This window comes from Leuresthes tenuis, unplaced genomic scaffold, assembly GCF_036924035.1.
Source record: "Leuresthes tenuis unplaced genomic scaffold, fLeuTen1.0.hap1 SCAF_17, whole genome shotgun sequence".
NCBI lineage: Eukaryota > Metazoa > Chordata > Actinopteri > Atheriniformes > Atherinopsidae > Leuresthes > Leuresthes tenuis.
This window is the reverse complement of record NW_027325371.1, coordinates 33,415,322-33,442,635: the sequence shown is the minus strand read 5'-3', so window position 1 is coordinate 33,442,635 and position 27,314 is coordinate 33,415,322. Positions and strand designations below refer to the sequence as shown.

General features: G+C 41.3%; 2 protein-coding genes across 2 annotated transcripts in view; both read right to left on the bottom strand.

The window, feature by feature from the left end:
* scaf1 (SR-related CTD-associated factor 1) overlaps positions 1-27,314 on the bottom strand; it is a 101,069-nt gene that overhangs the window by 3,596 nt on the left and 70,159 nt on the right. The window lies entirely within an intron of this gene.
* Positions 2-26,540, bottom strand: ppp1r35 (protein phosphatase 1, regulatory subunit 35). Its single transcript, XM_072369318.1, has 5 exons — positions 26,451-26,540; positions 10,214-10,308; positions 9,247-9,359; positions 4,032-4,122; positions 2-520 (listed from the first exon to the last, which is right to left on the bottom strand). Exons 2-5 carry the CDS (start codon positions 10,269-10,271, stop codon positions 216-218), a joined length of 567 nt encoding a protein of 188 aa, XP_072225419.1. The 5' UTR covers positions 10,272-10,308; positions 26,451-26,540; the 3' UTR covers positions 2-215.

The window sequence follows — 27,314 nt, the reverse complement described above, 5'->3', positions numbered from 1 at the left end:
TATAAAAAAAAAAACATTCTCAAAAGGAGCCTTTGTTCATGTGAATTCTTAGATTTGTCATGTTGAGTTTCAACTCTTGAACATATTTTGTAGATTTTGACTAATAAAGTTGTTCCAGAGTGCAAAGAACTAACTGGACAACAAGAACACAAATCACGTACTTCAAAAAGCTGTGCTAGAAAACTAAATTACAGAAAATAAAATACATTTATTATTCAACAGAAACTGTCCCAGCACCTCCGTCGTCTGTACAGGTCAAAGGTGGAAAAGGCAGGACAAGCTGTTGGGGAAAGTTTAGAGGTGACTGGCTCCTCCTCTTGTGGGAGGGGCTTTTCTCTGAGCAGGTCAGAGATCCTTAAAAAAAGGAGGGAGGGGGCCTCTCTCATCTTGATGTCAGGGCCACAGGATGTTGGTGTCAGCAGGAGCTTGTCCTGCAGCGCTTGGCTGATCAGCTGATCCTCTGGCACACTGATACTGACCAATGAGGTGAAGAGAAGCTGAGAGGGTGAAACGTTCACTACTGCACAGAGAGAGAGAGAGAGAGAGAGAAACTTAAAATGAAATGTGAAAACCTAAATAAAATACAAATAACATTGTGATCTGCCTAAAACAACAGATCTCAAAGTATGATCACGACTGAAGAGGCAGAAATACCAGAAGGCAAGATAGCAGATATTCAGGGCAGCGACAGATACTTAGAGGTCCCATAGGCAAATGGTAACTATGAAGAGACAGCAAAGATGGCTGCAGGTCCTGAAGAGTCAGCTGAATGGGAAGAACAAAGTAGCTGGTTCTCAACACCTGGGCCCTGCCAGTTTTAGGATACCCAAATCATAAATTAAACTGGCCAAAGGAGAAGATAAAGGCCACTGATATCCTGACAAGATAGCTCCTCACAATTCATGGAGGGTCCAAGTCTCACCCAAGACTGAACACTAAGTAGAAGGAGGGAGGTTGGAGGCTAAAGAATATCAGCGCCACCTATTCTGGAAGAAACAACTAAGATCTACAAATACAGTGCCCTCAGTATTGTTTTCTTTCTTTTAGTTCCCCTTCTGTTCATCAGTGTGAAATTCTAAATCAAACAATTAAGATGTAATGAAAGTACACAATTACACATTCAAGGTCCTAACTAAAATCTCACTACGAGCAGTAGTACAGCTAAAATCAATTTTAATGCAACATTATGCTTTTTTCCCCACCTTGTTTGGATTATTGATAAATCACTTGGTTAAAAAACAAAACAAAGAACCGAAATAAATAAAATACTACTTTTTTTGGTTTTATTGTTTTTTCCAAAAAGTCCGAAAACAAATCCCTTAATATCAATACCATCCTTTAAAGTAAAACAGTAGTTTGGTATTTTTTTGTAGGCTAAACTGAAATATTTTAAAGCATGTCGTTTCTGGGAGTCAATTCTTCACGTTGACTGTTCATTGAATAATTATAACTAAACCTAATTATGCTAGTTGTTGCCTTTATGATTGTCATATGTTTAAAGTTTGTGGTCGAGTCAGCAAACTTGTTATTCCTTCAAATATTGAAGGAAGCAATTGCGATAGTGGTATATAAAATACACAGCACTCCTTTCATAGATTTCATACACAGTGCATGTTTTATCACACTGTCATTGAGAGTGCTCTGTTCTGTGCTGTTGTCTGCTGGGGGAGTTGCACTACAGACAAAAACTGTGCCTGGACAAACTGGTGAAAATGGCCAGTTCTGTGATAGGCAGGGAGCTAGACCCTCTCAGAACTGTGGTGAAGTAGTGGATGAGGAGGAAATCATATTCTGTTTTGGAGAACAATAAACATCCTCTCCACAGCATCCTGGCAGGACAGAGGAGCAGCTGCAGTGAGAGCCTCATCTCACTGCGCTGCAGGACTGAGAGGTTCAGGAGGTCCTTTGTCCCAACAGCCATAAGGCTTTTTAGGTGGTGAGATTGCCACCTTTCATGTGAGTGACAAGGGTTCAAATCCCCTGCATGGAAGGCACTACCTCCAGTAGGAGTCCTCAGACAAGACCCCCTTACCCTGATTGCCTACCAATTTAAGTCGCTTTGGATAAAAGCGTCTGCTAAATGCATAAACATAAACAGTGACTGCTGACATGTTCTTCTTACATTTATTTATTATGGCCCGAGCTGCAAGGCAGCAAAGCCCTATTGTATCTGAAGTTATTATTTGCGCTAGTTGCCCGAAAACTCACAAAACTTGCCAGGGACGCCAGTCGTGGGGGGAAATGGCGCAATTGGGCGTTTGCGAACATTGGCGTTGCAAAATGGCTCTGTAGCGCCACCTACAACATTGCAATTACGCCTCACGAATTGAGTCATTTTGCCGTACCCTGACGAAACTCGGTACACACCTTCGTCATGCCCAGACGCACAAAAAAGGCCTATGGACACCATGGTGCCAGGTTCACAGGAAGTCAGCCATTTTGAGTGGAACATGCATTTCGGCGCCATTTTTTCCCCATTTCCACACCTCACATATGATCGAACTCCTACACATTTCATGTTACAGGCTTCAAACTTGGCCATGTTACTCTTTAGTCATGGTGGACTAAAAGCTCTACAAAACTTTCACAAACCTTAAAGGGTGTGGCCGAGGCAAAACCTTAAAGTTCGATGACTGGCCACTACTCGCCATCAAACACAAATAAGCTTATAACTTCTGCATACATTGTCCGATCTTCACCAAACTTCATACACTGCACTTGGGCTCCACCCAGAATGCATAGATATGCCCAAACATACACTTATAGTGCCACCTATTGGTGGCAAAAAAAGTCATTTTACATCATTTTACATTTACGCCTGGCTGGGATTTTCACATCCTGCTCTACACTTGACGGACAGCTGTGCTGTGCGGTGCGCATTGGACGGAGTTTAGTGCATACCTCAAAGTGTGTACGTGCGAGGGCCCGTTCATGGCTGCTTGCAGCTTTAATTTTAATTATTTTTTAATATCTTTATTTATTATTATTGTTCTAATATACAATCACTGTAAATATTTTAATTGAGCTATGTGACAATTTGAATTTTCTCCACGGGGGATGTATAAAGTATTTTTCTGTTCCATTTACCTTATAAACTCCAATACAATTTCATGTCACAAGGAGATCTGTCTAATATTTCCAACATATCCTGATTATTAACTTATGACTGTCATGTCAGAGGAGGGTCTGAATGCTTGTTTCTTTAACAAATTTATGTAAGAGCTTAAAGTGTGGAGTGAGCAAAAGAACTATGAGTTTCAATCTATGGGCAGATACAGATGACAAGACTTGCAGTTTTAATTCTTTCAACCCATGTTAGGACTGTGGGACAGGCTGAGGTTAACTAGACTGATGAACTGGGTTAACCAATCAAAATTGTGGTGATCAACAAACTACGAAAGAGGGCAATAGCGATGAACAATCTTTAGTGACAACATCAAGAAGAAGGAACTAGAGAAGATTGGAAAAGACCAAGGGAAAAAAAGCAAGTTGAAAAGATGTGGAAGGTTTGGGATACAGTGGTGCCAGCGGTACCACTGGAGCACTGAGGGACGTTAGACTCATCAAACTGGGAGAATGGCTCCAACAGATCCCAGAAACGATATCAAAGATCTCTGTTCAGAAGAGTGCAGTCCTAGTAACAGCGAGATACCACGTAAAACACTCAAGCTCCCAGGCCTCTGGTTGAGGACCCATGCTTGAAAAGGGGTAACTGCCCACAAGGGGGTGAGTGGTGAGTTTATGAGATTAAGGCTTTGTCAATTAAAAAAAAAGAAAGAAACCAAACCCAAATGAAACAGAGATAAAATTGTACCAGAGGACAAGTTCATCTTTTGGAGGGAAGATTATCAAGACAGAAACATCAGATCATCAAGTCCCCTGTGGTTCTCTACAAAGGCCAAATCACAAATTAACTCTACTGTAATCTCAGCTCTTCGCTTAGATTGGAGTTGCGTGTTGCTTATAAGATTTACCTCACAATGGACAAAATCAGATTTTAACATGAAACAATGAAACAATGACCATATTACCTTCAGTAGCCCTGGCCCCGATCAAACTTTTGGTCCTCTCTGACTTCTGTAGAATCTCCTCAATGGCTTTTTTGGAGTTAAACTCTGCCCCCTGCAAGATAAGAGACAACTAATTGTGGTAACCAGCTTAGCCATCATTTGAGCCAAATCCTAATTCAATTCAATTCAATTTCAATTTATTTATTTATATAGCGCCAGATTACAACAATTGTCATCTCAAGGCACTTAAGTAATATAGTCCAATTCAAGCCAATTGGAATTCAATTCATTGTAATCATAATCCAATTAATTCATATAGAGCTAATTAAAAAATTAATATCCTAGCTAAGGAAACCAACAGATTGCACCGAAATGTGTCTTCAGTCCAATCTCCCGTCCTGAGCGTGCCTGTGGCAACTGTGGAAAGGAACGACTCCCTTTTAACAGGAAGAAACCTCTGGCAGAACCAGACTCAGGAAGGGTGGCCATCCGCCTCGACCAGCTGGGGTTTGAGAAGACAGAAAAGAGGGAAAAGAGGGGGGAAAAACACCATAACGCCATTCAAAGGATATCTGTTGGAACAGGGAAACATAGGTTAATAACCACAATAATGTCACATGTACATAAAATCAATTTTGAAATTAAACAGGGGGAAAAAGAGAGCAAAGTGAGGAAAGGTGTGACAGATGAGGTCCCCCAGCAGTCTAAGCCTATAGCAGCTTAACTATGGGATGTTTCAGGATTACCTGAGCCATCCCTAACTATAAGCTTTATCGAAAAGAAAAGTTTTAAGCCTAATCTTAAAAGTGGAAAGGGTGTCTGCTTCCCGGACATTTACTGGCAGCTTATTCCACAAGAGAGGGGCCTGATAACTGAAGGCTCTACCTCCCATTCTACTTTTAGAAACTCTGGGAACAACAAGTAAACCTGCAGTTTGGGAGCGAAGTGCTCTGTTAGGAAAATATTGTACAATGAGATCTTTAAGATATGATGGAGTTCGGTCAGTAAGAGCTTTATATGTGAGGAGAAGAATCTTAAATTCTATTCTGAATTTAACAGGGAGCCAATGAAGAGAAGCTAAAACTGGAGAAACATGATCTCTCCTGTTAGTTCTCATCAGAACTCTGGCTGCAGCATTTTGGATCAGCTGGAGGCTTTTCAGAGAATATGTGGGACAGCCCAATAATAAGGAATTACAGTAGTCCAATCTTGAAGTAACAAATGCATGAACTAGTTTCTCTGCATCACCTTGAGACAGGATGTTCCTGATTTTGGCAATATTACGAAGGTGAAAGAAGGCAGTCCTAGAAACCAGTTTTATATGTGCGTCAAATGATAAATTCTGGTCAAAAATAACTCCAAGGTTCCTCACTGTAGAACTAGAAGCCAAGGAAATACCATCTAGAGTAACTATATAACTAGACAATTTCTCCCTGAAGCGCTCAGGTCCAAAGAGAACAACTTCAGTTTTGTCTGAATTTAAAAGCAGACAGTTCTGAGTCATCCAGGTCTTTATGTCTTTAAGACAGGCTTGTAGCCTGACCAACCTGTAGGTTTCATCTGGTTTCATAGATAAGTACAGCTGAGTATCATCAGCATAACAATGGAAATTTATGCCATGCTGTCTGATAATGTTACCTAATGGAAGCATGTATAAAGTAAAAATAATTGGTCCAAGCACAGAACCCTGAGGAACTCCATGACTTACTCCAACGTGTGAGGAAGATTCCTCATTTACAAGAACAAACTGGAATCTATCAGATAAATATGACTTAAACCAGCCTAATGCAGTTCCTTTAATCCCAATAACATGTTCAAGTCTCTGTAACAGAATGCTGTGATCGATCGTATCAAATGCAGCACTGAGATCCAACAGGACAAGCACAGAAACAAGTCCGCTATCAGAAGCTAACAGGAGATCATTGGTAACTTTCACCAGTGCCGTTTCTGTGCTATGATGCACTCTGAATCCTGACTGAAACTCTTCAAACAGATTATTTCTATGTAAATGATCACAAAGTTGAACTGCAACTATTTTTTCAAGAACTTTGGACAAAAAAGGGAGATTGGATATAGGTCGATAATTAGCCAACACTTCTGAATCAAGAGTAGGTTTTTTAAGTAAAGGTTTAATTACAGCAACCTTAAAAGTCTGAGGTACATATCCTATCAACAAAGACCGATTGATCAAATCCAATATGGAAGTGTCAATTAAGGGGAAAACCTCCTTGAACAGTCTGGTTGGGATTGGGTCTAACATACAAGTTGATGGTTTAGAAGAGACTATTGCTGTTGTTAGCTCAGAAAGATCAACTGGACAGAAGCTGTCTAAATACAATTCAGGTTCGAAAGATACTTCTAAAGCTGCTCTACTTGATGATCCATCAGTGATAATAATGGGAAGGATTCCATTAATCTTCTCTCTGATAGAAACAATTTTATTGATGAAGAATCTCATGAAATCATCACTGCTGAGAGTTAAAGGAATACATGGCTCAACAGAGCTCGGAGTCTTTGTCAGTCTGGCAACAGTGCTGAAAAGAAACCTGGGATTATTCTTATTCTCTTCTATCAATAATGAATAATACGCAGTTCTAGCTTTACGAAGTGCTTTCTTATACGTTATTAAACTATCTTTCCAGACTAATTGAGACTCTTCTAAATTAGAGGAACGCCACTGTCTCTCCAGCTTTCTTGCAGTCTGCTTTAAAGCACGCAACTGTGAATTATACCAAGGAGCCAACCTCTTCTGACTGATTACCTTCCTTTTCAGAGGGGCAACATTGTCCAGTGTTGTACGCATTGAAGCTGTAGTGCTGTCAACAAGAGAGTCAAGTTCTACTGGAGTAAAATTTAGGTAGCCATCCTGTGTCATATCTGCACATGGCAGTGAAGAAAAGGATGATGAAATCAACTCTTTAAATCTGGTTACAGCATTCTCTGACAGACACCTTCTATATGTAGAATTCTTCTCAGAAACCGTGTAGTCAAGTAATGTAAATTCAAAAGTTATTAAAAAATGGTCAGACAAGACAGGGTTATGAGGGAACACTGTTAACTGTTCACTCTCAATGCCATAAGTCAGCACAAGGTCAAGGGTATGATTAAGGCAGTGAGTAGGTCTGTGAACACTTTGAGAAAATCCAATAGAGTCTAATATAGAATTAAAGTTAATATTTCGGCCGTCATTTTCAACATCTACATGAATATTAAAGTCACCCACTACAATGCCTTTATCTGAACTCAGCACTAACTGGGATAAAAACTCTGAGAATTCAGATAGAAACTCAGAATAAGGGCCAGGTGGACGATACACAACAACAAACACAAGAGATTTTTGTGATTTCCACTTTGGGTGGGAAAAACTGAGAATCAGAGATTCAAAAGAGCTAAAACTAATCTTGGGTCTAGGACTGATTAGTAACCCTGATCTGAAGATAGCTGCCACTCCTCCTCCTCTACCTGTGGTTCTAGGAACATGAACATTTAAATAGTCAGAGGGAGTTGATTCATTAATGCTAACATGATCCTCCTGCTGCAGCCAGGTTTCTGTAAGACAAAATATATCAATATGATGATCACAAATCAAATCATTCACTAACAGAGACTTCAAAGGGAGAGATCTAATATTCAGCAAACCACATTTAATAGTTTGATGTTTTTGTTCAGTTAAAGTTTTTGTTTTAAATTTTTTTTGCACAAGAGGATTTGCTCCTTTTGTGTTTTTTGATTGAGGGGGGGGGCAGCATCAGGTGGGAAGCCGCAGAGAAGTGTGTAAGACTACAACTCTGCATCCTGGTCTCAACCCTGGGATGTCATGTTTTTGGATGACTAATAAATTCGTCCATATTTCTAGAAATGAGAGCCGCTCCTTCCAAAGTGGGATGGATGCCGTCTCTCCTCATCAGACCAGGTTTTCTCCAGAAAGATTGCCAATTATCTATGTAGCCCACGTTGTTTGCTGGACACCATCTAGACAACCAGCGATTGAATGAGGACATGCGGCTAAACATGTCATCACTGGTCAGATTTGGCAGGGGTCCAGAGAAAACTACGGAGTCCGACATTGTTTTGGCAAAATTACACACCGATGCAACATTAATTTTAGTGACCTCCGATTGGCGTAACCGGGTGTCATTACCGCCGACGTGAATAACTATTTTACCGTATTTACGTTTATCCTTAGCCAGCAGTTTTAAATAGGATTCTATGTCGCCCGCTCTGGCCCCTGGAATGCATTTGACTATGGTCGCTGGTGTCTCTAATGCCACGTTTCTGACTATAGAGCTGCCAATTACCAGGGTTTTCTCCTCAGCGGGTGTGTCGCTGAGTGGGGAAAATCTATTAGAAACGTGGACAGGTTGATGGTGAACCACGGGCTTGACTATAGGACTATGACTCCTCTTCCTGACAGTCACCCAGCCACTCTTAAGTCCCGGCTGCTCGGGATCTGCTCGGGGACGACTAACAGAGCAAGCTACGCTAGGTGGCTCCGCACTGACTAAAGGGGCCTGGCTCGCTATCGGGTGGTTTTCAACAGTGCAGAGCCGAGTTTCCAATTCAGAAAGCCTTGCCTCCAAAACTACAAAAAGACTACATTTGTTACATGTACCATTACCACTAAAGGAGGCAGAGGAGTAACTAAACATCTGACACACGGAGCAGGTGAAAGCAGGAGATAGAGGAAGAGAACTGGTAGCCATGCTAAGCTAGAGAACCAGATACACCGCTAAAAAGTGAAAAATAAAGACTAAAGATCTGTAAGAGTGAGCGTTAGAATATAACAAGTATGGGATAGAGTTAACTATGCAAGATGTGTAAATTATAGGGAGAAATAAGGTGATTATTAGTAGTTCAAGGAGAGCGAGAACTGTCACAGTGCACACACACAAAGCAACAGGAAGTGATGCAATACGTCTTACCGCAAAGCAAAGCCGTCAATGACTTAGAACCAGAAGGTGCTCAAACACGTTCACCCCTCGTACCTAGAATGGGGCCTTACTCCTGTCTTGCAGCTGCAAGTGCCCCATTTCTTTTTTTAAAATCAAGGAGTTCAGTACTTTCAAAAGCCAAATGGCCCCAATAAAACAAAGGATAATGGCAAATAACTTCCTCAATCTTCAAAAATAAGGGGCACATTATTCCAGCAAACCGGTAGGGGTATGGCAGAGTGGGATACAATTGAAAGGAAATAGGGTTGGGCCTTAGTGACAACATATGAATAAACAGTGTGAACCTGTAGTGACTGAAGCTCTGTCTTCAGAGATAGAGTGGTGTTTAGCGTCGCCCTTTCCAGACAGCCTTGGTCTTGACTGAACGCAACACGATGTTCCAAAGAATGTCCGAAGGCTCAACATGCAAAAGAAACAGCATTTATTCAAGAGCAGGAGGAAAATAGAAAAAAAAAAAAAAAAACTTAACACTACTTGAAACAATAAAAGTAACATTTTTTAAATTGTGTACACTCACTACAAGAACCAAACATTGTATTGTAATAAGTGGACATTAATACAGCCTAATTTCCCAATAAAGTTGCTTGAATTAAAATATTTTTGTTTCTTTTGTCAGATAGCTACAGGCGTCAATTAATGATTTTGTAAACACTGCAATATCTAACAAAAATTACCATTCAAGTTATTTAAAGACAACATATGTGAACTCAATCTGGCTATACTTGGATGTCGAAAACTTGATTATTGCGCTTCAGCTTCTGTGCTAGTGGGCTGCGTTTCAAATAAAAGGCACAGTTGCACTGTAACTATAGCTTAACAACTGCACATGTAAGCGTTTGGAGTGTCAACCCGTAAAGAATACTTTGACCCTCCAGGCGACAGATGTGTCACAACATGAAGTCATGGCATTATACTGTAACCTACATACTGTGTGAAATCCGTTTCAGATAATGGTTTTCTATGATAAGGTTTGTTTTGTATTTTTATTGACTTGTGGACATCAGCCCCACAGAACAGAATAGATAGCGGATGACAGCGGTCTTGACAACAAATAAAAAGTAGTCTTTTTGTCCACCAGTTGTTGCTGTCAGTTGCAGAGCCTCCATGTAAGATGTCATGGTGGGTAAATGTGTGCTTTTGTAAAGAAAATATTGGCTGTGCCCACTCTTGTGGCACCAACCAACCAAAGTATCTACAGTGAGCATGTGCCCCCCCCTCACTTGAGTAAAAATAGGCAAAGAGTCCATTTACCATGGTGACATACTCTGCTCCCTTTTGGACCCCTCACTGGCTTTTGACAATGAGCCATAAAAGCACCGGAGTTATTGTGGCTCTTCAAAACACACCTTCAAGAGATCAGAATGAGAAAAATAAAAAATATATACAATTCTTCACAGAACATACTAAACAGGACAATGTTGTTCAGAATGGGTCTTACACACTAACATTTGCACACATTGCACAGATAACACACCTAATTATGTACATGCTTTTTGGTTTTGTGCGCCTGTACAGAAGTTCTGGCTTGAGGCTTGTGAGGACCTATCAACATAGTTGATGACTCAAGTGTAGTATTCCTTCATGGCCCACACTGTGCATAATAGGCGACTTAGATGACATCAACATGGAAATTAACTCAGCATACGTAGTCCTCACAGTGTTATGTATTGCAGAGAAAACTATTCTCATGAACTGGAAAGTGAAGAACAATCTGTGTATTAACTAGTTTAGAAATAGTCTTTCAGATCATATTAGCATGGAAACAATGTCTGCCTCCACAAAAAATCAATTGGCTGAATTTCACTCTCCTTGGTCCCCTTTGTGATTAGTGAGTGCGGTGGGTTGCTACCCTGCTGTTCAGCGCGGTTAGATATGTGCTAGAGCCTTGTGGCGTCGGGGTTCTGGTGGTCTCTCGGGATTTGGGAGCGGGTTGATCATTGTGAGGGGAGCTATATATCTGGCCTGGTTGGCAGTTTTTTGGAGGCTTGCGGATGAAGCTGTCTTGCGGCGTAGGGTGGGTTCACCGGGGGGTCCTGGGGTAATGGCCACTGGGTCGGGTGCCTTCCAGGTGTGGGTTGTGTCCCTCTCCTCTCCCATCACTTTTAATTACACCTTAAACATTACTACACATGCACGCAACTAATATGCCAGATATAACTGATATACCAGACCTGGGCACATGAAAGCACATAGAGGATTGTATGTGTGTGTGTGTCACCAAATAAAAGAGCAAGGGAGGCAACCACTCGTTGGATAACTCTTGTGAAGCTGCAGAGAGAAGGTTTGTGTGTTGTTCTCCCCTTGCAAGTTAAATACTGAGGCCTCTGAGGGATTTCTTGGTTTCATGCCGTTGTCTGGGAGTGAATTTTTCTAACATTTTTGGTCCTCCGAGCCGGATGCCAACATTTCGTATGAGGGTTTTTACCAGGACGGCCGAAACTCTGTAGATTGTGCACAGCCCGACTAGGTCGGAGGAAAGACGCACGAGGCTAAAATTCTCCGTTCACAAAGAGAAGGCCCTTTCCGGGAAACTCCTCACGAATGACGGCATCCAAGCGCAGTTTTATGACGGACAGTGGATGAGACCAGGAAAAAAAAAGGAACAGCTCAATTGTGAGTAATATCTTTTGATATTTAATGTTGCAACTGAGTTAGAAAAAGGAAGGAGGGTTGAAAGTCCCTGCCAAAGTAAAGTGGGTTTAAGTCCCAACCTTAGAAAAAGGAAGGAGGGTTGAAAGTCCCTGCCAAAGTAAGGTGGGTTTAAGTCCCAACCTTAGAAAAAGGAAGGAGGGTTGAAAGTCCCTGCCAAAGTAAAGTGGGTTTAAGTCCCAACCTTAGAAAAAGGAAGGAGGGTTGAAAGTCCCTGCCAAAGTACGGTGGGTTTAAGTCCCAACCTTAGAAAAAGGAAGGAGGGTTGAAAGTCCCTGCCAAAAGTACGGTGGGTTTAAGTCCCAACCTTAGAAAAAGGAAGGAGGGTTGAAAGTCCCTGCCAAAGTAAGGTGGGTTTAAGTCCCAACCTTAGAAAAAGGAAGGAGGGTTGAAAGTCCCTGCCAAAAGTACGGTGGGTTTAAGTCCCAACCTTAGAAAAAGGAAGGAGGGTTGAAAGTCCCTGCCAAAGTAAGGTGGGTTTAAGTCCCAACCTTAGAAAAAGGAAGGAGGGTTGAAAGTCCCTGCCAAAAGTACGGTGGGTTTAAGTCCCAACCTTAGAAAAAGGAAGGAGGGTTGAAAGTCCCTGCCAAAGTAAGGTGGGTTTAAGTCCCAACCTTAGAAAAAGGAAGGAGGGTTGAAAGTCCCTGCCAAAGTAAGGTGGGTTTAAGTCCCAACCTTAGAAAAAGGAAGGAGGGTTGAAAGTCCCTGCCAAAAGTACGGTGGGTTTAAGTCCCAACCTTAGAAAAAGGAAGGAGGGTTGAAAGTCCCTGCCAAAGTAAGGTGGGTTTAAGTCCCAACCTTAGAAAAAGGAAGGAGGGTTGAAAGTCCCTGCCAAAGTAAGGTGGGTTTAAGTCCCAACCTTAGAAAAAGGAAGGAGGGTTGAAAGTCCCTGCCAAAAGTACGGTGGGTTTAAGTCCCAACCTTAGAAAAAGTAAGGAGGGTTGAAAGTCCCTGCCAAAGTAAGGTGGGTTTAAGTCCCAACCTTAGAAAAAGGAAGGAGGGTTGAAAGTCCCTGCCAAAAGTACGGTGGGTTTAAGTCCCAACCTTAGAAAAAGGAAGGAGGGTTGAAAGTCCCTGCCAAAGTAAGGTGGGTTTAAGTCCCAACCTTAGAAAAAGGAAGGAGGGTTGAAAGTCCCTGCCAAAAGTAAGGTGGGTTTAAGTCCCAACCTTAGAAAAAGGAAGGAGGGTTGAAAGTCCCTGCCAAAGTAAGGTGGGTTTAAGTCCCAACCTTAGAAAAAGTAAGGAGGGTTGAAAGTCCCTGCCAAAGTAAGGTGGGTTTAAGTCCCAACCTTAGAAAAAGGAAGGAGGGTTGAAAGTCCCTGCCAAAAGTACGGTGGGTTTAAGTCCCAACCTTAGAAAAAGGAAGGAGGGTTGAAAGTCCCTGCCAAAGTAAGGTGGGTTTAAGTCCCAACCTTAGAAAAAGGAAGGAGGGTTGAAAGTCCCTGCCAAAAGTAAGGTGGGTTTAAGTCCCAACCTTAGAAAAAGGAAGGAGGGTTGAAAGTCCCTGCCAAAGTAAGGTGGGTTTAAGTCCCAACCTTAGAAAAAGGAAGGAGGGTTGAAAGTCCCTGCCAAAGTAAGGTGGGTTTAAGTCCCAACCTTAGAAAAAGGAAGGAGGGTTGAAAGTCCCTGCCAAAGTAAGGTGGGTTTAAGTCCCAACCTTAGAAAAAGGAAGGAGGGTTGAAACTGCGGCTACCCACCTGATGCTGCCCCCCCCTCAATCAAAAAACACAAAAGGAGCAAATCCTCTTGTGCAAAAAAAAATTAAAACAAAAACTTTAACTGAACAAAAACATCAAACTATTAAATGTGGTTTGCTGAATATTAGATCTCTCCCTTTGAAGTCTCTGTTAGTGAATGATTTGATCTGTGATAATCATATTGATATATTTTGTCTTACAGAAACCTGGCTGCAGCAGGAGGATCATGTTAGCATTAATGAATCAACTCCCTCTGACTATTTAAATGTTCATGTTCCTAGAACCACAGGCAGAGGAGGAGGAGTGGCAGCTATCTTCAGATCAGGGTTACTAATCAGTCCTAGACCCAATATTAGTTTTAGCTCTTTTGAATCTCTGATTCTCAGTTTTTCCCACCCAAAGTGGAAATCACAAAAACCTCTTGTGTTTGTTGTTGTGTATCGTCCACCTGGCCCTTATTCTGAGTTTCTGTCTGAATTCTCAGAGTTTTTATCCCAGTTAGTGCTGAGTACAGATAAAGTCATTGTAGTGGGTGACTTTAATATTCATGTAGATGTTGAAAATGACAGCCTAAATATTAACTTTAATTCTGTATTAGACTCCATTGGATTTTCTCAAAGTGTTCACAGACCTACTCACTGCCTTAATCATACCATTGACCTTGTGCTGACTTATGGCATTGAGAGTGAACAGTTAACAGTGTTCCCTCATAACTCTGTCTTGTCTGACCATTTTTTAATAACTTTTGAATTTACATTACTTGACTACACGGTTTCTGAGAAGAATTCTACATATAGAAGGTGTCTATCAGAGAATGCTGTAACCAGATTTAAAGAGTTGATTTCATCATCCTTTTCCTCACTGCCATGTGCAGATATGACAGAGGACGGCTACCTAAATTTTACTCCTGTAGAACTTGACTCTCTTGTTGACAGCACTATAGCTTCAATGCGTACAACACTGGACAATGTTGCCCCTCTGAAAAGGAAGGTAATCAGTCAGAAGAGGTTGGCTCCTTGGTATAATTCACAGCTGCTTTAAAGCAGACTGCAAGAAAGCTAGAAAGACAGTGGCGTTCCTCTAATTTAGAAGAGTCTCAATTAGTCTGGAAAGATAGTTTAATAACGTATAAGAAAGCACTTCGTAAAGCTAGAACTGCTTATTACTCATTATTGATAGAAGAGAATAAGAATAATCCCAGGTTTCTTTTCAGCACTGTTGCCAGGCTGACAAAGAGTCCGAGCTCTGTTGAGCCATGTATTCCTTTAACTCTCAGCAGTGATGATTTCATCAGATTCTTCATCAATAAAATTGTTTCTATCAGAGAGAAGATTAATGGAATCCTTCCCATTATTATCACTGATGTATCATCAAGTAGAGCAGCTTTAGAAGTATCTTTCGAACCTGAATTGTATTTAGACAGCTTCTGTCCAGTTGATCTTTCTGAGCTAACAACAGCAATAGTCTCTTCTAAACCATCAACTTGTATGTTAGACCCAATCCCAACCAGACTGTTCAAGGAGGTTTTCCCCTTAATTGACACTTCCATTTTGGATTTGATCAATCGGTCTTTGTTGATAGGATATGTACCTCAGACTTTTAAGGTTGCTGTAATTAAACCTTTACTTAAAAAACCTACTCTTGATTCAGAAGTGTTGGCTAATTATCGACCTATATCCAATCTCCCTTTTTTGTCCAAAGTTCTTGAAAAAATAGTTGCAGCTCAACTTTGTGATCATTTACATAGAAATAATCTGTTTGAAGAGTTTCAGTCAGGATTCAGAGTGCATCATAGTACAGAAACGGCACTGGTGAAAGTTACCAATGATCTCCTGTTAGCTTCTGATAGCGGACTTGTTTCTGTGCTTGTCCTGTTGGATCTCAGTGCTGCATTTGATACGATCGATCACAGCATTCTGTTACAGAGACTTGAACATGTTATTGGGATTAAAGGAACTGCATTAGGCTGGTTTAAGTCATATTTATCTGATAGATTCCAGTTTGTTCTTGTAAATGAAGAATCTTCCTCACACGTTGGAGTAAGTCATGGAGTTCCTCAGGGTTCTGTGCTTGGACCGATTCTTTTTACTTTATACATGCTTCCATTAGGTAACATTATCAGACAGCATGGCATAAATTTCCATTGTTATGCTGATGATACTCAGCTGTACTTATCTATGAAACCAGATGAAACCTACAGGTTGGTCAGACTACAAGCCTGTCTTAAAGACATAAAGACCTGGATGACTCAGAACTGTCTGCTTTTAAATTCAGACAAAACTGAAGTTGTTCTCTTTGGACCTGAGCGCTTCAGTTAGAAATTGTCTAGTTATATAGTTACTCTAGATGGTATTTCCTTGGCTTCTAGTTCTACAGTGAGGAACCTTGGAGTTATTTTTGACCAGAATTTATCATTTGACGCACATATAAAACTGGTTTCTAGGACTGCCTTCTTTCACCTTCGTAATATTGCTAAAATCAGGAACATCCTGTCTCAGGGTGATGCAGAGAAACTAGTCCATGCATTTGTTACTTCAAGATTGGACTACTGTAATTCCTTATTATTGGGCTGTCCCACATATTCTCTGAAAAGCCTCCAGCTGATCCAAAATGCTGCAGCCAGAGTTCTGATGAGAACTAACAGGAGAGATCATGTTTCTCCAGTTTTAGCTTCTCTTCATTGGCTCCCTGTTAAATTCAGAATAGAATTTAAGATTCTTCTTCTCACTTATAAAGTTCTTAATGACCGAGCTCCATCATATCTTAAAGATCTCATTGTAAGGTATTTTCCTAACAGAGCACTTCGCTCCCAAACTGCAGGTTTACTTGTTGTTCCCAGAGTTTCTAAAAGTAGAATGGGAGGTAGAGCCTTCAGTTATCAGGCCCCTCTCTTGTGGAATAAGCTGCCAGTAAATGTCCGGGAAGCAGACACCCTTTCCACTTTTAAGATTAGGCTTAAAACTTTTCTTTTCGATAAAGCTTATAGTTAGAGATGGCTCAGGTAATCCTGAAACATCCCATAGTTAAGCTGCTATAGGCTTAGACTGCTGGGGGACCTCATCTGTCACACCTTTCCTCACTTTGCTCTCTTTTTCCCCCTGATTAATTTCACAATTGATTTTATGTACATGTGACATTATTGTGATTATTAACCTATGTTTCCCTGTTCCAACAGATATCCTTTGAATGGCGTTATGGTGTTTTTCCCCCCTCTTTTCCCTCTTTTCTGTCTTCTCAAACCCCAGCTGGTCGAGGCGGATGGCCACCCTTCCTGAGTCTGGTTCTGCCAGAGGTTTCTTCCTGTTAAAAGGGAGTCGTTCCTTTCCACAGTTGCCACAGGCACGCTCAGGACGGGAGATTGGACTGAAGACACGTTTCGGTGCAATCTGTTAGTTTCCTTAGCTAGGATATAAATTTTTTGAATTGGCTCTATAAGAATGAATTGGATCATGATTACAATGAATTGAATTCCAATTGGCTTGAATTGGACTATATTACTTAAGTGCCTTGAGATGACAATTGTTGTAATCTGGCGCTATATAAATAAAATTGAATTGAATTGAAAGTCCCTGCCAAAGTACGGTGGGTTTAAGTCCCAACCTTAGAAAAAGGAAGGAGGGTTGAAAGTCCCTGCCAAAGTAAGGTGGGTTTAAGTCCCAACCTTAGAAAAAGGAAGGAGGGTTGAAAGTCCCTGCCAAAGTAAGGTGGGTTTAAGTCCCAACCTTAGAAAAAGGAAGGAGGGTTGAAAGTCCCTGCCAAAGTAAGGTGGGTTTAAGTCCCAACCTTAGAAAAAGGAAGGAGGGTTTAAAGTCCCTGCCAAAAGTACGGTGGGTTTAAGTCCCAACCTTAGAAAAAGGAAGGAGGGTTGAAAGTCCCTGCCAAAGTAAGGTGGGTTTAAGTCCCAACCTTAGAAAAAGGAAGGAGGGTTGAAAGTCCCTGCCAAAAGTACGGTGGGTTTAAGTCCCAACCTTAGAAAAAGGAAGGAGGGTTGAAAGTCCCTGCCAAAGTAAGGTGGGTTTAAGTCCCAACCTTAGAAAAAGGAAGGAGGGTTGAAAGTCCCTGCCAAAGTAAGGTGGGTTTAAGTCCCAACCTTAGAAAAAGGAAGGAGGGTTGAAAGTCCCTGCCAAAGTAAGGTGGGTTTAAGTCCCAACCTTAGAAAAAGGAAGGAGGGTTGAAAGTCCCTGCCAAAGTAAAGTGGGTTTAAGTCCCAACCTTAGAAAAAGGAAGGAGGGTTGAAAGTCCCTGCCAAAAGTACGGTGGGTTTAAGTCCCAACCTTAGAAAAAGGAAGGAGGGTTGAAAGTCCCTGCCAAAGTAAGGTGGGTTTAAGTCCCAACCTTAGAAAAAGGAAGGAGGGTTGAAAGTCCCTGCCAAAGTAAGGTGGGTTTAAGTCCCAACCTTAGAAAAAGGAAGGAGGGTTGAAAGTCCCTGCCAAAGTAAGGTGGGTTTAAGTCCCAACCTTAGAAAAAGGAAGGAGGGTTGAAAGTCCCTGCCAAAGTAAAGTGGGTTTAAGTCCCAACCTTAGAAAAAGGAAGGAGGGTTGAAAGTCCCTGCCAAAGTAAGGTGGGTTTAAGTCCCAACCTTAGAAAAAGGAAGGAGGGTTGAAAGTCCCTGCCAAAAGTAAGGGGGGCTAGAGTCCCTGCCTAAGGGTATCTATTGTTTGTATGTCTATTGTATTTTGTGTTTTAAGTGTGTGCGTGAAAGGGTGAGAGGCGCTGTTTTGAGTGTGTGTGTGAGAGAAAGGAAAAAAGATTGGAACAGAGTTTTGTTGAAGCAGCAGAGTAACAGAAACCTAACGGTGTCAATAAAAGTTACTGAATGTTGAAGTAGTTGAAGACTGTTATCCATTCTAAAGATAATAAAACAACCCCCTCCGTTTCTGGTGCTTTTGCCCTGCCATACTCTCTGTGGAGGAAGCAGGGGGAGGGGAGTCACTGACTCCAGTGACACCTTCCCAAATTCACTCCATCCACTCTTCCTCAATTTATGGATCAGGTCATACATGCAGAAAAAGTGACACAGAAAAAAAAAAAGAATAGAGAAAAGAAAGCTGATGCGTTTGTGGCAGACAGCTGTGATGATTATGGGGGAGGAGATGCAGATGTGATTTATATGGAAGGTCCAAGCTGAGACAACAGAGGACGAGGAAGAGGTCGAAATTTCTCCAGAGGGAGAGGTAGAGGCTTCCCCAGAGGAAGGGGAAAACTTTCAGATATAGAATGTTGGCTGTGTGGCAAGTTAGGACATTTTAGCAGAAACTGTCCTGAAAAAGGGGAAACAGAAGTGACTAGATAGAGAGAGCAGCCGAGTACAGAAAATGGAGAGGAAGAACCACAAGTCGTGGATGAAATGTTGGATTTAGCGGGTATCTGCACAATGGCTGATAGCATGTGCAGATACCCGCATACCAAATTACTTTACTGGTCCAAGGAAGACCATATTTGTTTTTATGTGAATCAGGAGCGTGCCGCACTGTGATGAGAGATGATTGCCACAAGTTCCCCACATCTAAAGATAGCATTTTTGTAAGATCAGCAGATGGAGAGGTGCAAAAGAAACCTATGTCCACCAAAATAAAGATTGAATTTCCAGAACAAGGTGTAAGTTCCTGGGGACAAGTGGTTCTCTCCCCAGCTTGCCCCTTTAATCTACGAGGACAAGACTTTATGGCAAAAATTAAAATTGGCATATACCCAGGAGAAAATGGGGGAATGGTGGCACGTCAATACGCAGAGACCCATATTATACAAGGCTCTGGGGAACCACACTTTCAATGGTCCTTAGACTTACCAACTGTCGATGTAGCAGGCACTGCAAAGCAGCTGGCTGATCTGACAGCTGAAGTCACTCGTTGCCCAAAGAGCACCTCTCCCCCAGGTGGTTATCATGTTACAGTGAGGTTTAAGAAAACCACTGGTCCAGACTATGCATTTGACAAGGCCTTTCATCGATCAGACCCACAAAGAGTTGTTCTTACTGCATGTTATTGGAAAGAAGACAACTGTTTTTGTTTATGTACTCTTACCCCCGAAATGAACAAATTGGTGCAATAGGGGAATATTCCACATGTGTCCATGGCCATAAATGGCTGGACAGACCGGAAACATTTGAACTAATTGGCATTATATGTCAAAGGCGTCACAGACTGGAGACCTGATGAGCAGAAAGGCTGGCAGTTCAGCCCCTCAACACAGTGTCATAGGAAACTGTTAAACTGGGTAGTAACATCCCCACAAACACATTTGGAGGAACGGGTCTGCATGAACTATGAGCCTCACTGCAGAACAAGATCAGGCTTTAGAATCACTGCCACCCAAACTATGGTCCCAGGGCAACGCTGATGTGGGACTGATGAATGGTGTGGAGCCTGTTATTATTAGGCCAAAGACAGAACACAGGCCTAAAGCACGACAATATCCCCTGAAGCCTGATGCAATCGAAGGTATACGTCCTGTGATTACAGATTTACGTAGTAAAGGAATTATTAGACCCTTCTCAGACTCCCCAGTTAACACAGCTATTTTTCCAGTAAAGAAAGCGCCCCCATCTACAGGATGGAGGATGGTACAGGATATGAGGCCAGTAAATGAGTCTGTGATAGTCAGATCCCCTAATGCTCCGGACCCACACACTGTGTTAAACCAGCTGTGACCAGAGTCAACTCATTTCTATGTTATAGATTTGAGTAACGCTTTCTTCTCCATCCCAATTCATCCAGACTCTCAGTATTGGTTTGCATTCACTTTTGAAGGGAAAAGAAACACTTTTACGAGGCTGCCCCAGGGGTATGCAGAAAGTCCAACTATTTTTGCAGAAGCTGTAGCAAATTGCTTAACCGAATTCGTCATGTCCCAAGGTAGCCAGATACTGTCGTATGTGGATGACAACCTAGTGGCAGGAAAGTCACAACAGAAATGCAAACAAGACACCATAGCGCTGCTACATTATTTAGCAGACACAGGAAACAAAAATATGGAACTAAAAGTAAGCCGGAAGCTTATTTCTCCAAAAGACTGGATTCTGTGGCAGCCGCCACACCCCACTGTGTACAAGCAGTAGCAGAGGCAGAAAAGGTTTACAAACCTAGACCTGACCTAACAGATGTGGCTTTAAAAGGAGGAGAAGTTTTGTTTGTAGACGGGTCAGCTAAAATTGACAAAAAAGGAAAAAAAAAAAAATCGCATGGGTTATGCAGTAACCACAGACTGGTCTGCAAATGTGCAGCACACACACAAAAGGAACAGAGTTTGTAAGCAAAGGAAAAGATTTTGTAGATAAAGCTGCAAAAGAAGCTGCAATGTCACATGTTTTAACTATGACTATGGAAAATTATGTTTTAAAAGATATGCAACAACAAGCACCAGACAGCAAAAGAACTATGTGGTGCAACAAAGGAGCAATTTTGAAAGATAACATCTACACCTAACCGTTTGGAAAACCAATCTTGCTAAAATCCATGTATAAATGGGCAGCAATTGTGGCACATGGGCCTTGCCATGTGTCAACAGGAGGGATTAACAGTATAATAGAACATTATATACATTATTTTACTACTTAATAAAAAAATAAAAATTGTGCACAATGTCAGATTTGCATAGAACAATCCACAGGGAAAGATGAGACCACGAAGAGTTTCCTAAACCAGAGTATCCCTTCCAAGAAATACACATGGATTTTATGGAACTAAACAAATGTAACAACCAGAAGTACTGTTTGGTAATAATTGATGCATTTTCTAAATGGGTAGAGATATTTCCATGTCATTCAGCAGATGCCCTGACAGTAGCAACAGCCTTATGCAAAAGAACAATACCTACTTTTGGGATTCCACAGATTATCAGGAGTGATAATGGAAGTCATTTTGAAGTGATCAATGAAGTGATCCCAAACATAGGAGACCACTTCTGCATAAACTTGAAAAACCGTTGTGGTTATCACCCCCAGAGTGCAGGGCTAGTGGAAAGAACTAATGGAAGAATTAAGCTGAAACTGAGGAAAGAAATGGAAGAAACAGGGAGAAACTGGCCTGATTGCATACACTTAGTTCAGCTAAGCATGAGGATAACTCCCACACAAGGTAAATCTTTAACTCGAAATAATGTATGGAAGACCAAATTCTATCCCAGACCTAGCTAAATGCCACCAGTATGAGGATGACGACACTGTAATGGAAATTTAATTCTTATATGCATTGTATTGAGTGTTACTGTGCATGAACTGCAAATGACTGAGCTGCAAGGTACCACCCTGCCCCGTTTAATTCCTCTTTACAATGGTGGGCTTGTTATAATGAGATAGCTGCACTTTAAAGGGGACAAGGCTGAGGCTGGTATTTACGACTGTGTCTGGGTAACCTCAACTGATGGTTGGGGAGGAAAGATAGAAGAACAATCAACTATACCCAAAGAGAGATGGCGTGATAAGAGGGCAATATAACTGTGTGTTTTTGCCTCAGTGGGCAGAGCAACTCTGTATTCTGTACTGTGTTGTTCTCTCTTTCAAGATATTATTATTAAAGCCTCTTATCTCCTCAGAAGAAAATAACTGACTGTGCGTTACTAAATTTCCCCAACAACACTCTAGCAAGTTATCTGAAAAGGAAGTTCGAAACGGAAGATATAAGTCAATATAATAATGTTCCGAATGAGACTTTGCCATTACAGGTTGGAGCAGAGCTTAACATCGGAGACTGGGTCTTCACGAAGGTGATAAAGAGGAAGGTGTGGAACAAACCGAGCTGGGAAGGCCCATTCCAGATCCAAACACCTCAACCGCTGTCAAGGTCAAGGGACGTGATACTTGGATACATAAGAGCCATTGTAAGAGGTGCTCCTTGCCTTCCCCTGATTGCTAGAGAGGGAAGTCCAGCTACAAAGTGGACCAGGTGTATAGATCCTGGTAAACTCAATGCTGGTGAAGCAGGGATATCTCTCTAGCACTTAGCAGGGCAAGGGGCAGAGAGCACCAGAGAAGAGAGGAGAAGAAAATAAATTATTTCAAAGGTTAAAAGTGGTTGTTGGCAGCAGGACTGGTCATAAGTCTCTTTGTGGTTCTGCCTATTTTAGGTTGGGAGACCTACGAGAGATTGAAAAAAAAACAAAACGGGTCCATCAGGGCCCTGTTAAGCAGCAAAGGAAGTTTTGAAGCAGGGAAGGTGTAAACCTTTGGAACTAAATGGAATGTGTGTCACCAGGAGAATCTATGACTTTTCAACTGTCTGTGTCCTTCTTTCCTGGCTGAAAAAGGAGGAGTGTGTTCTAACGTCTGATACCTAAGAACACAGCACCAGACGGATCTTTAACAAAAGTGTTGTCCAAATTGAGAACCATGGCTGAAGAATTGAAGGAACACTCAGGAGTTGACACTTCTATATGGTCTAACATGATTCTATCACTTATGATGACTGTAGCAGCACTTACTGCAATATTGGTAGTGTGTTGTTGTGTGTATTGTTTCCGTTTTCTATGCACCAGCTTGGTGGTCCACACCATAGAGGGATGCCCTTCTAAGTTCAGAGCACTGCTTCTCGAGGAGGATGAACTAGATGAAGAATATCATCCGGACCTATATCCAATGTCACACTATGGCCAAGAAACTGACAATAATTGTGTTTAGACGAAATAAAATGAAGAACCTTTCCAGTGTAAATTGATAAAGTTGTCATACAAATTATGTTCTTACAGAAAGATATAAGGACTTGTAAGATACTAACGTGAAGGTTGACATTTATTAATGATAAACAGGAGGGAAATGTCAGAAAAGTTTGCTTATTATCATTATATAAATGTCACGGCCAGAGAGGCCATTTCATTTCAAAACTTCTCAAGGAGAGTGAAGGAATGTTGTCTCCCCACTGATCGTTATCTTTATAGCTCCCCAAATAAGGAGATGCCTCCAAACTCAGGAGATATACCAGACCTGGGCACATAGAGGATTGTATGTATGTATGTGTGTGTGTCACCAAATAAAAGGTAAAGGGAGGCAACCACTCGTTGGAGAACTCTTGTGAATCTGCAGAGAGAAGGTTTGTGTGTTGTTCTCCCCTTGCAAGTAAAATACTGAGGCCTCTGAGGGATTTCTTGGTTTCATGCCGTTGTCTGGGAGTGAATTTTTCTAACACTGACAGGGCCTCTTCAACTAATTTTGAAATGTTATTTAATTTGCTGTATGATAAATAGAAACTTATTTGAGCTCTACGATCCTTTAGAGCCATCAATGTTTTTTTTAAGCAGAATTTCTGTAACAATAATATTATGAACGTGACTTCTGAGAGCAATGCTATTGTATTTAAACCAACAAAATTACTGTGAAATCTCATGAACTACACATATGAACCAAGTCCCACTCCACTAAAAATAAGTTTTAACCTTTAAAATGTACATAAAATGTTTTTAAAAAGTGACATATTTCAGAAAAATCTCTTTTCTGTTGTTTGGAGCATATATTGGGATATTTGAAGTCACCATCAAGTGTAAAACTCACTAAAAACAAAACCATGGCCATTTTTTAGTGCCCCTTTGTTTAAAAGTTTCGACTGAAACTTCGACTAAGGAGCTCGACTGATTTTCATTTCAAAACATTACTTGTTAAGTTCACTCCACCTCTTCTGCTAAGCCTCTATCTCTGTGCCTTACATCCACTCAGCTAGTTAGATGAAGCCAGCTTTGCGTGGAAAAGTTCTGTTGTTCGGCCTCAAAGCATATAAGAGCCTTGTGGATAAACTATATTTGGAGAAAGCAAAGCCAACCAATCCTGACTACATGCACTGTGGTGTAACTTGTTATATTAGATTACCATGAGATGACAATATTATCTCTATGTTGCTCTGTTGTAGATTAGGGAGAAGACAAGTATAGGAGAGTGATAGTAAATGGTAAATGGACTGTACTTGTATAGCGCTTTTCTAGTCAAAGCGCTTCTAACAGTACACGCCACAGTCACCCACTCATACAGCACGTCTTAAGATACATAACTACGTGCTTTTCTATTCATTCACACACATTCATACCCCGATGGATACATCAGGAGGCAACGTGGGGTTCAGTGTCTTGCCCAAGGACGCTTCAACATGTATCCTGGGGAAGCCAGAGTCCAACCACCGACCTTCCGATTGGTGGGCGACTGCTCTTCCTCCTGAGCTACAGCCGCCCACTAGTAAAGAGTGAAGGAGAGAAGAGGAAAAGAGTAAGAGAACAGTGTGGAAAGGCAGAAATAAGGAAGTAAACAACAGAATGAAGCTAAGGAGAGAAGAAAGAAGGGTAAAGAAAAGAAAAGCATTGAAGGAGAAGGGAAAAGAGACAAGGAGAGGCAAGAAGAGTAGAGGAGAAGATGGCTCTTTCAATGAAGTGCCCCTTGTTTCCTGTCCTATCAATAAAAGCCCAAAAAAAGAATTAAAAAGAAAATTACACTGTTGTAATGCACCAGTAGAGAGGGTGTTCTCTCAAATGAATGATATATGGACAGAGAGCAGAAATAGGTTCTCTGTTCCTTCCATCAAGGCCATTCTTATTGTTAAGACAAACGTCAACCTCCCTTGTGAGAAGTTCATAGAGATGCTGGCCAAAGACAGAGCCATCCAGAAGAAAATACATTCTTCTGAGAAATAAGTCAGGTAAGGAGAGGGAAATGAGGGAGAATGAGAGACAAAGAGAGAGGAGAGAAGACAGAAGAAGAAACAAATAAAAGATGAGCCCAATTTCTATACTGGAACTGTGCATGTAGTCTGTCCCCCTGATCAGTAACTTTTGTTACTATGAGACATAGGGATACATGGTCTGAAAGGTTTAGGAACCTCTGATGTAGCACATTTCAAACAGAGGCAATTACATAGAGCAGATTAAAAAAAAGAGCACAATGACTAAAGTATATCACCAAAACCGATGTCATTTCTTTAAGAAACAAACCATTACTATTGGCTCTGTTCTTGCAGTTTTTCTCATGTTCTCCTCTGCTCTTATTCTACCCAGGCTCCTGAATGAGGAGATCACAGTAATGTCACACATTTTTTTGATTGCCACCTCATGTCTCATAAATATCAGTTCAGTATTCAGTTGTCAGTAGAAACGTCTGACCAAAAAAATCCATCCTAACTTATATTGATATTTTTGTCTTCCTAGTGGATGGATGGATGGTTGGTGATGTCACCCATTTGTTTGATTGCAACTTTTGTGTAATAAAAGCTGGTTAAAATACATTAAAAAGTACTTGCCCCCGTTTTCATATTTCATAATGATAATATTTAATGATTTTTCACCCGCAATGAAAATGTCCCCGATTTTCATTTCAGAAATCTGAACACCTTACATTACATGACATAACCTTCCTGTGTGTGCTTATGCCTCAGTGGTCAGCAGTTAATCTAGCTGCTTCCTTCAGTCTTTACACACAACGGGTTGTACTCTCCAAGACCTGGTAACAGTATTCTTCATTATAACGCGATTACGACTCCCACAGGTGATACTCTGAATAGTCGTGGTAAATGTTCAGTTAAACAAAACTTAATATACGACGGAGATTAGTTAGGACATTTAATGAAAGTAGGCCAACCAGGAGATGGTGCTGATAGCTTCTTCCACTCGTCCTGTTCCTGTTGACCTGCAACAATGCAGATGCACCTGAATAGTTCTTGAATGTGACTACTCACTCTGACCACACTTCGCATTACAATCAAGTATTGAAACGTTGGGATTTTGATGTAACGCACACAATACGGCATTGATCAGGCATGTCTAACGGCTGCCGTAGTTACCAGTAACCACCGACGCTGTTATCTGATGGTCGCCAGTTAACGTGGACGCAGGTTCAACCATAACCACAGTTGATCTGAACTCCAGTAGAGCTTAAATACTGTAACTCAGAATGCTAATGTGTCTTATTGTGCTTCCTAACTTAAGTTGAATGTTTTATTGATGAAGAATTAGTTACTAATTATTTTTATAGGGGCTTGGTGGACTGGTACATTCAATAATAATCTGTGTCTGGGTTTCTTTCGCTTCTCTTGCTAAATACAGACGACATCCAATGTTAATTATGCTGAAACGTCGCTGTTTTGCCCGGTTCGCTTTAATTGTACGGTTAGACTTTCTTGTGTTTAACGACAACAAAATAAACATTTAGGCTACGCTAAACTACTATTATCTCTTACCTGATTTAATTTGTGCAGAGACGTTCCATCTCAGTCTCCGTCAATACACAAACCGGTCTGTTACTCATACTACCCGACAATTCCAGAGCGGAAATCATCTGCTTTTAGAAGAATCCCTTCTTCTTCTTTATGCGGTTGGAACTAGTGTATAAGATGCATTATCGCCACCTTCTGGTCCGGACTGTGAAACAGTTCCTACAATCTAACAATACAGACTGTCTATCAAACTAAAGGATTTTTTTAAGAAACCCACTAGGCAAGTTCCTAAGGATTTTCATGGTTATTTAATGTACTTCTGACTCCCCCTGTCCTTCTCTTAAAGGTTGTATTTCTGTGTTGTACTTTAGACAATCAATTATTGCATGTGCCATAATGTCCTCCACCTTACAATTCAAAGTTCTAATCATATGCAATCGTGAATTACTTCACCCCTTGATCTCACTATAGTTTAACTAATTATTTGGCTTTATTATTTATACTATACATAATACTGTTGCCTCACTGCAAGAAGGTTACTGGTTTGAATCATTGCTGGGTCCTTTCTGTGTGGAGTTTGCATGTTCTGTAAGGGTTCTCTCCAGGTACTCCGGCTTCCTCCCACCACCCAAAAACATGCATGTCGGGTTAATTGCTGTCTCTAAATGACACTATGAGTGAGTGTGGATGGGTGTTTGTCTCATTTGTCTCTGTGTGGCCCAGTGATGGACTGGCGACCTGTACTCTACCTCTTGTGTTTATGTTCATGTTTATACATTTGGCATTTTATCCAAAGCAACTTACACTCAACTTGTCCAATGACAGCTGGGATAGCCCCCCCCCCCCCCCCCCCCCCCAACCCCAACCCTGAGTTGGATTAAGTGGATA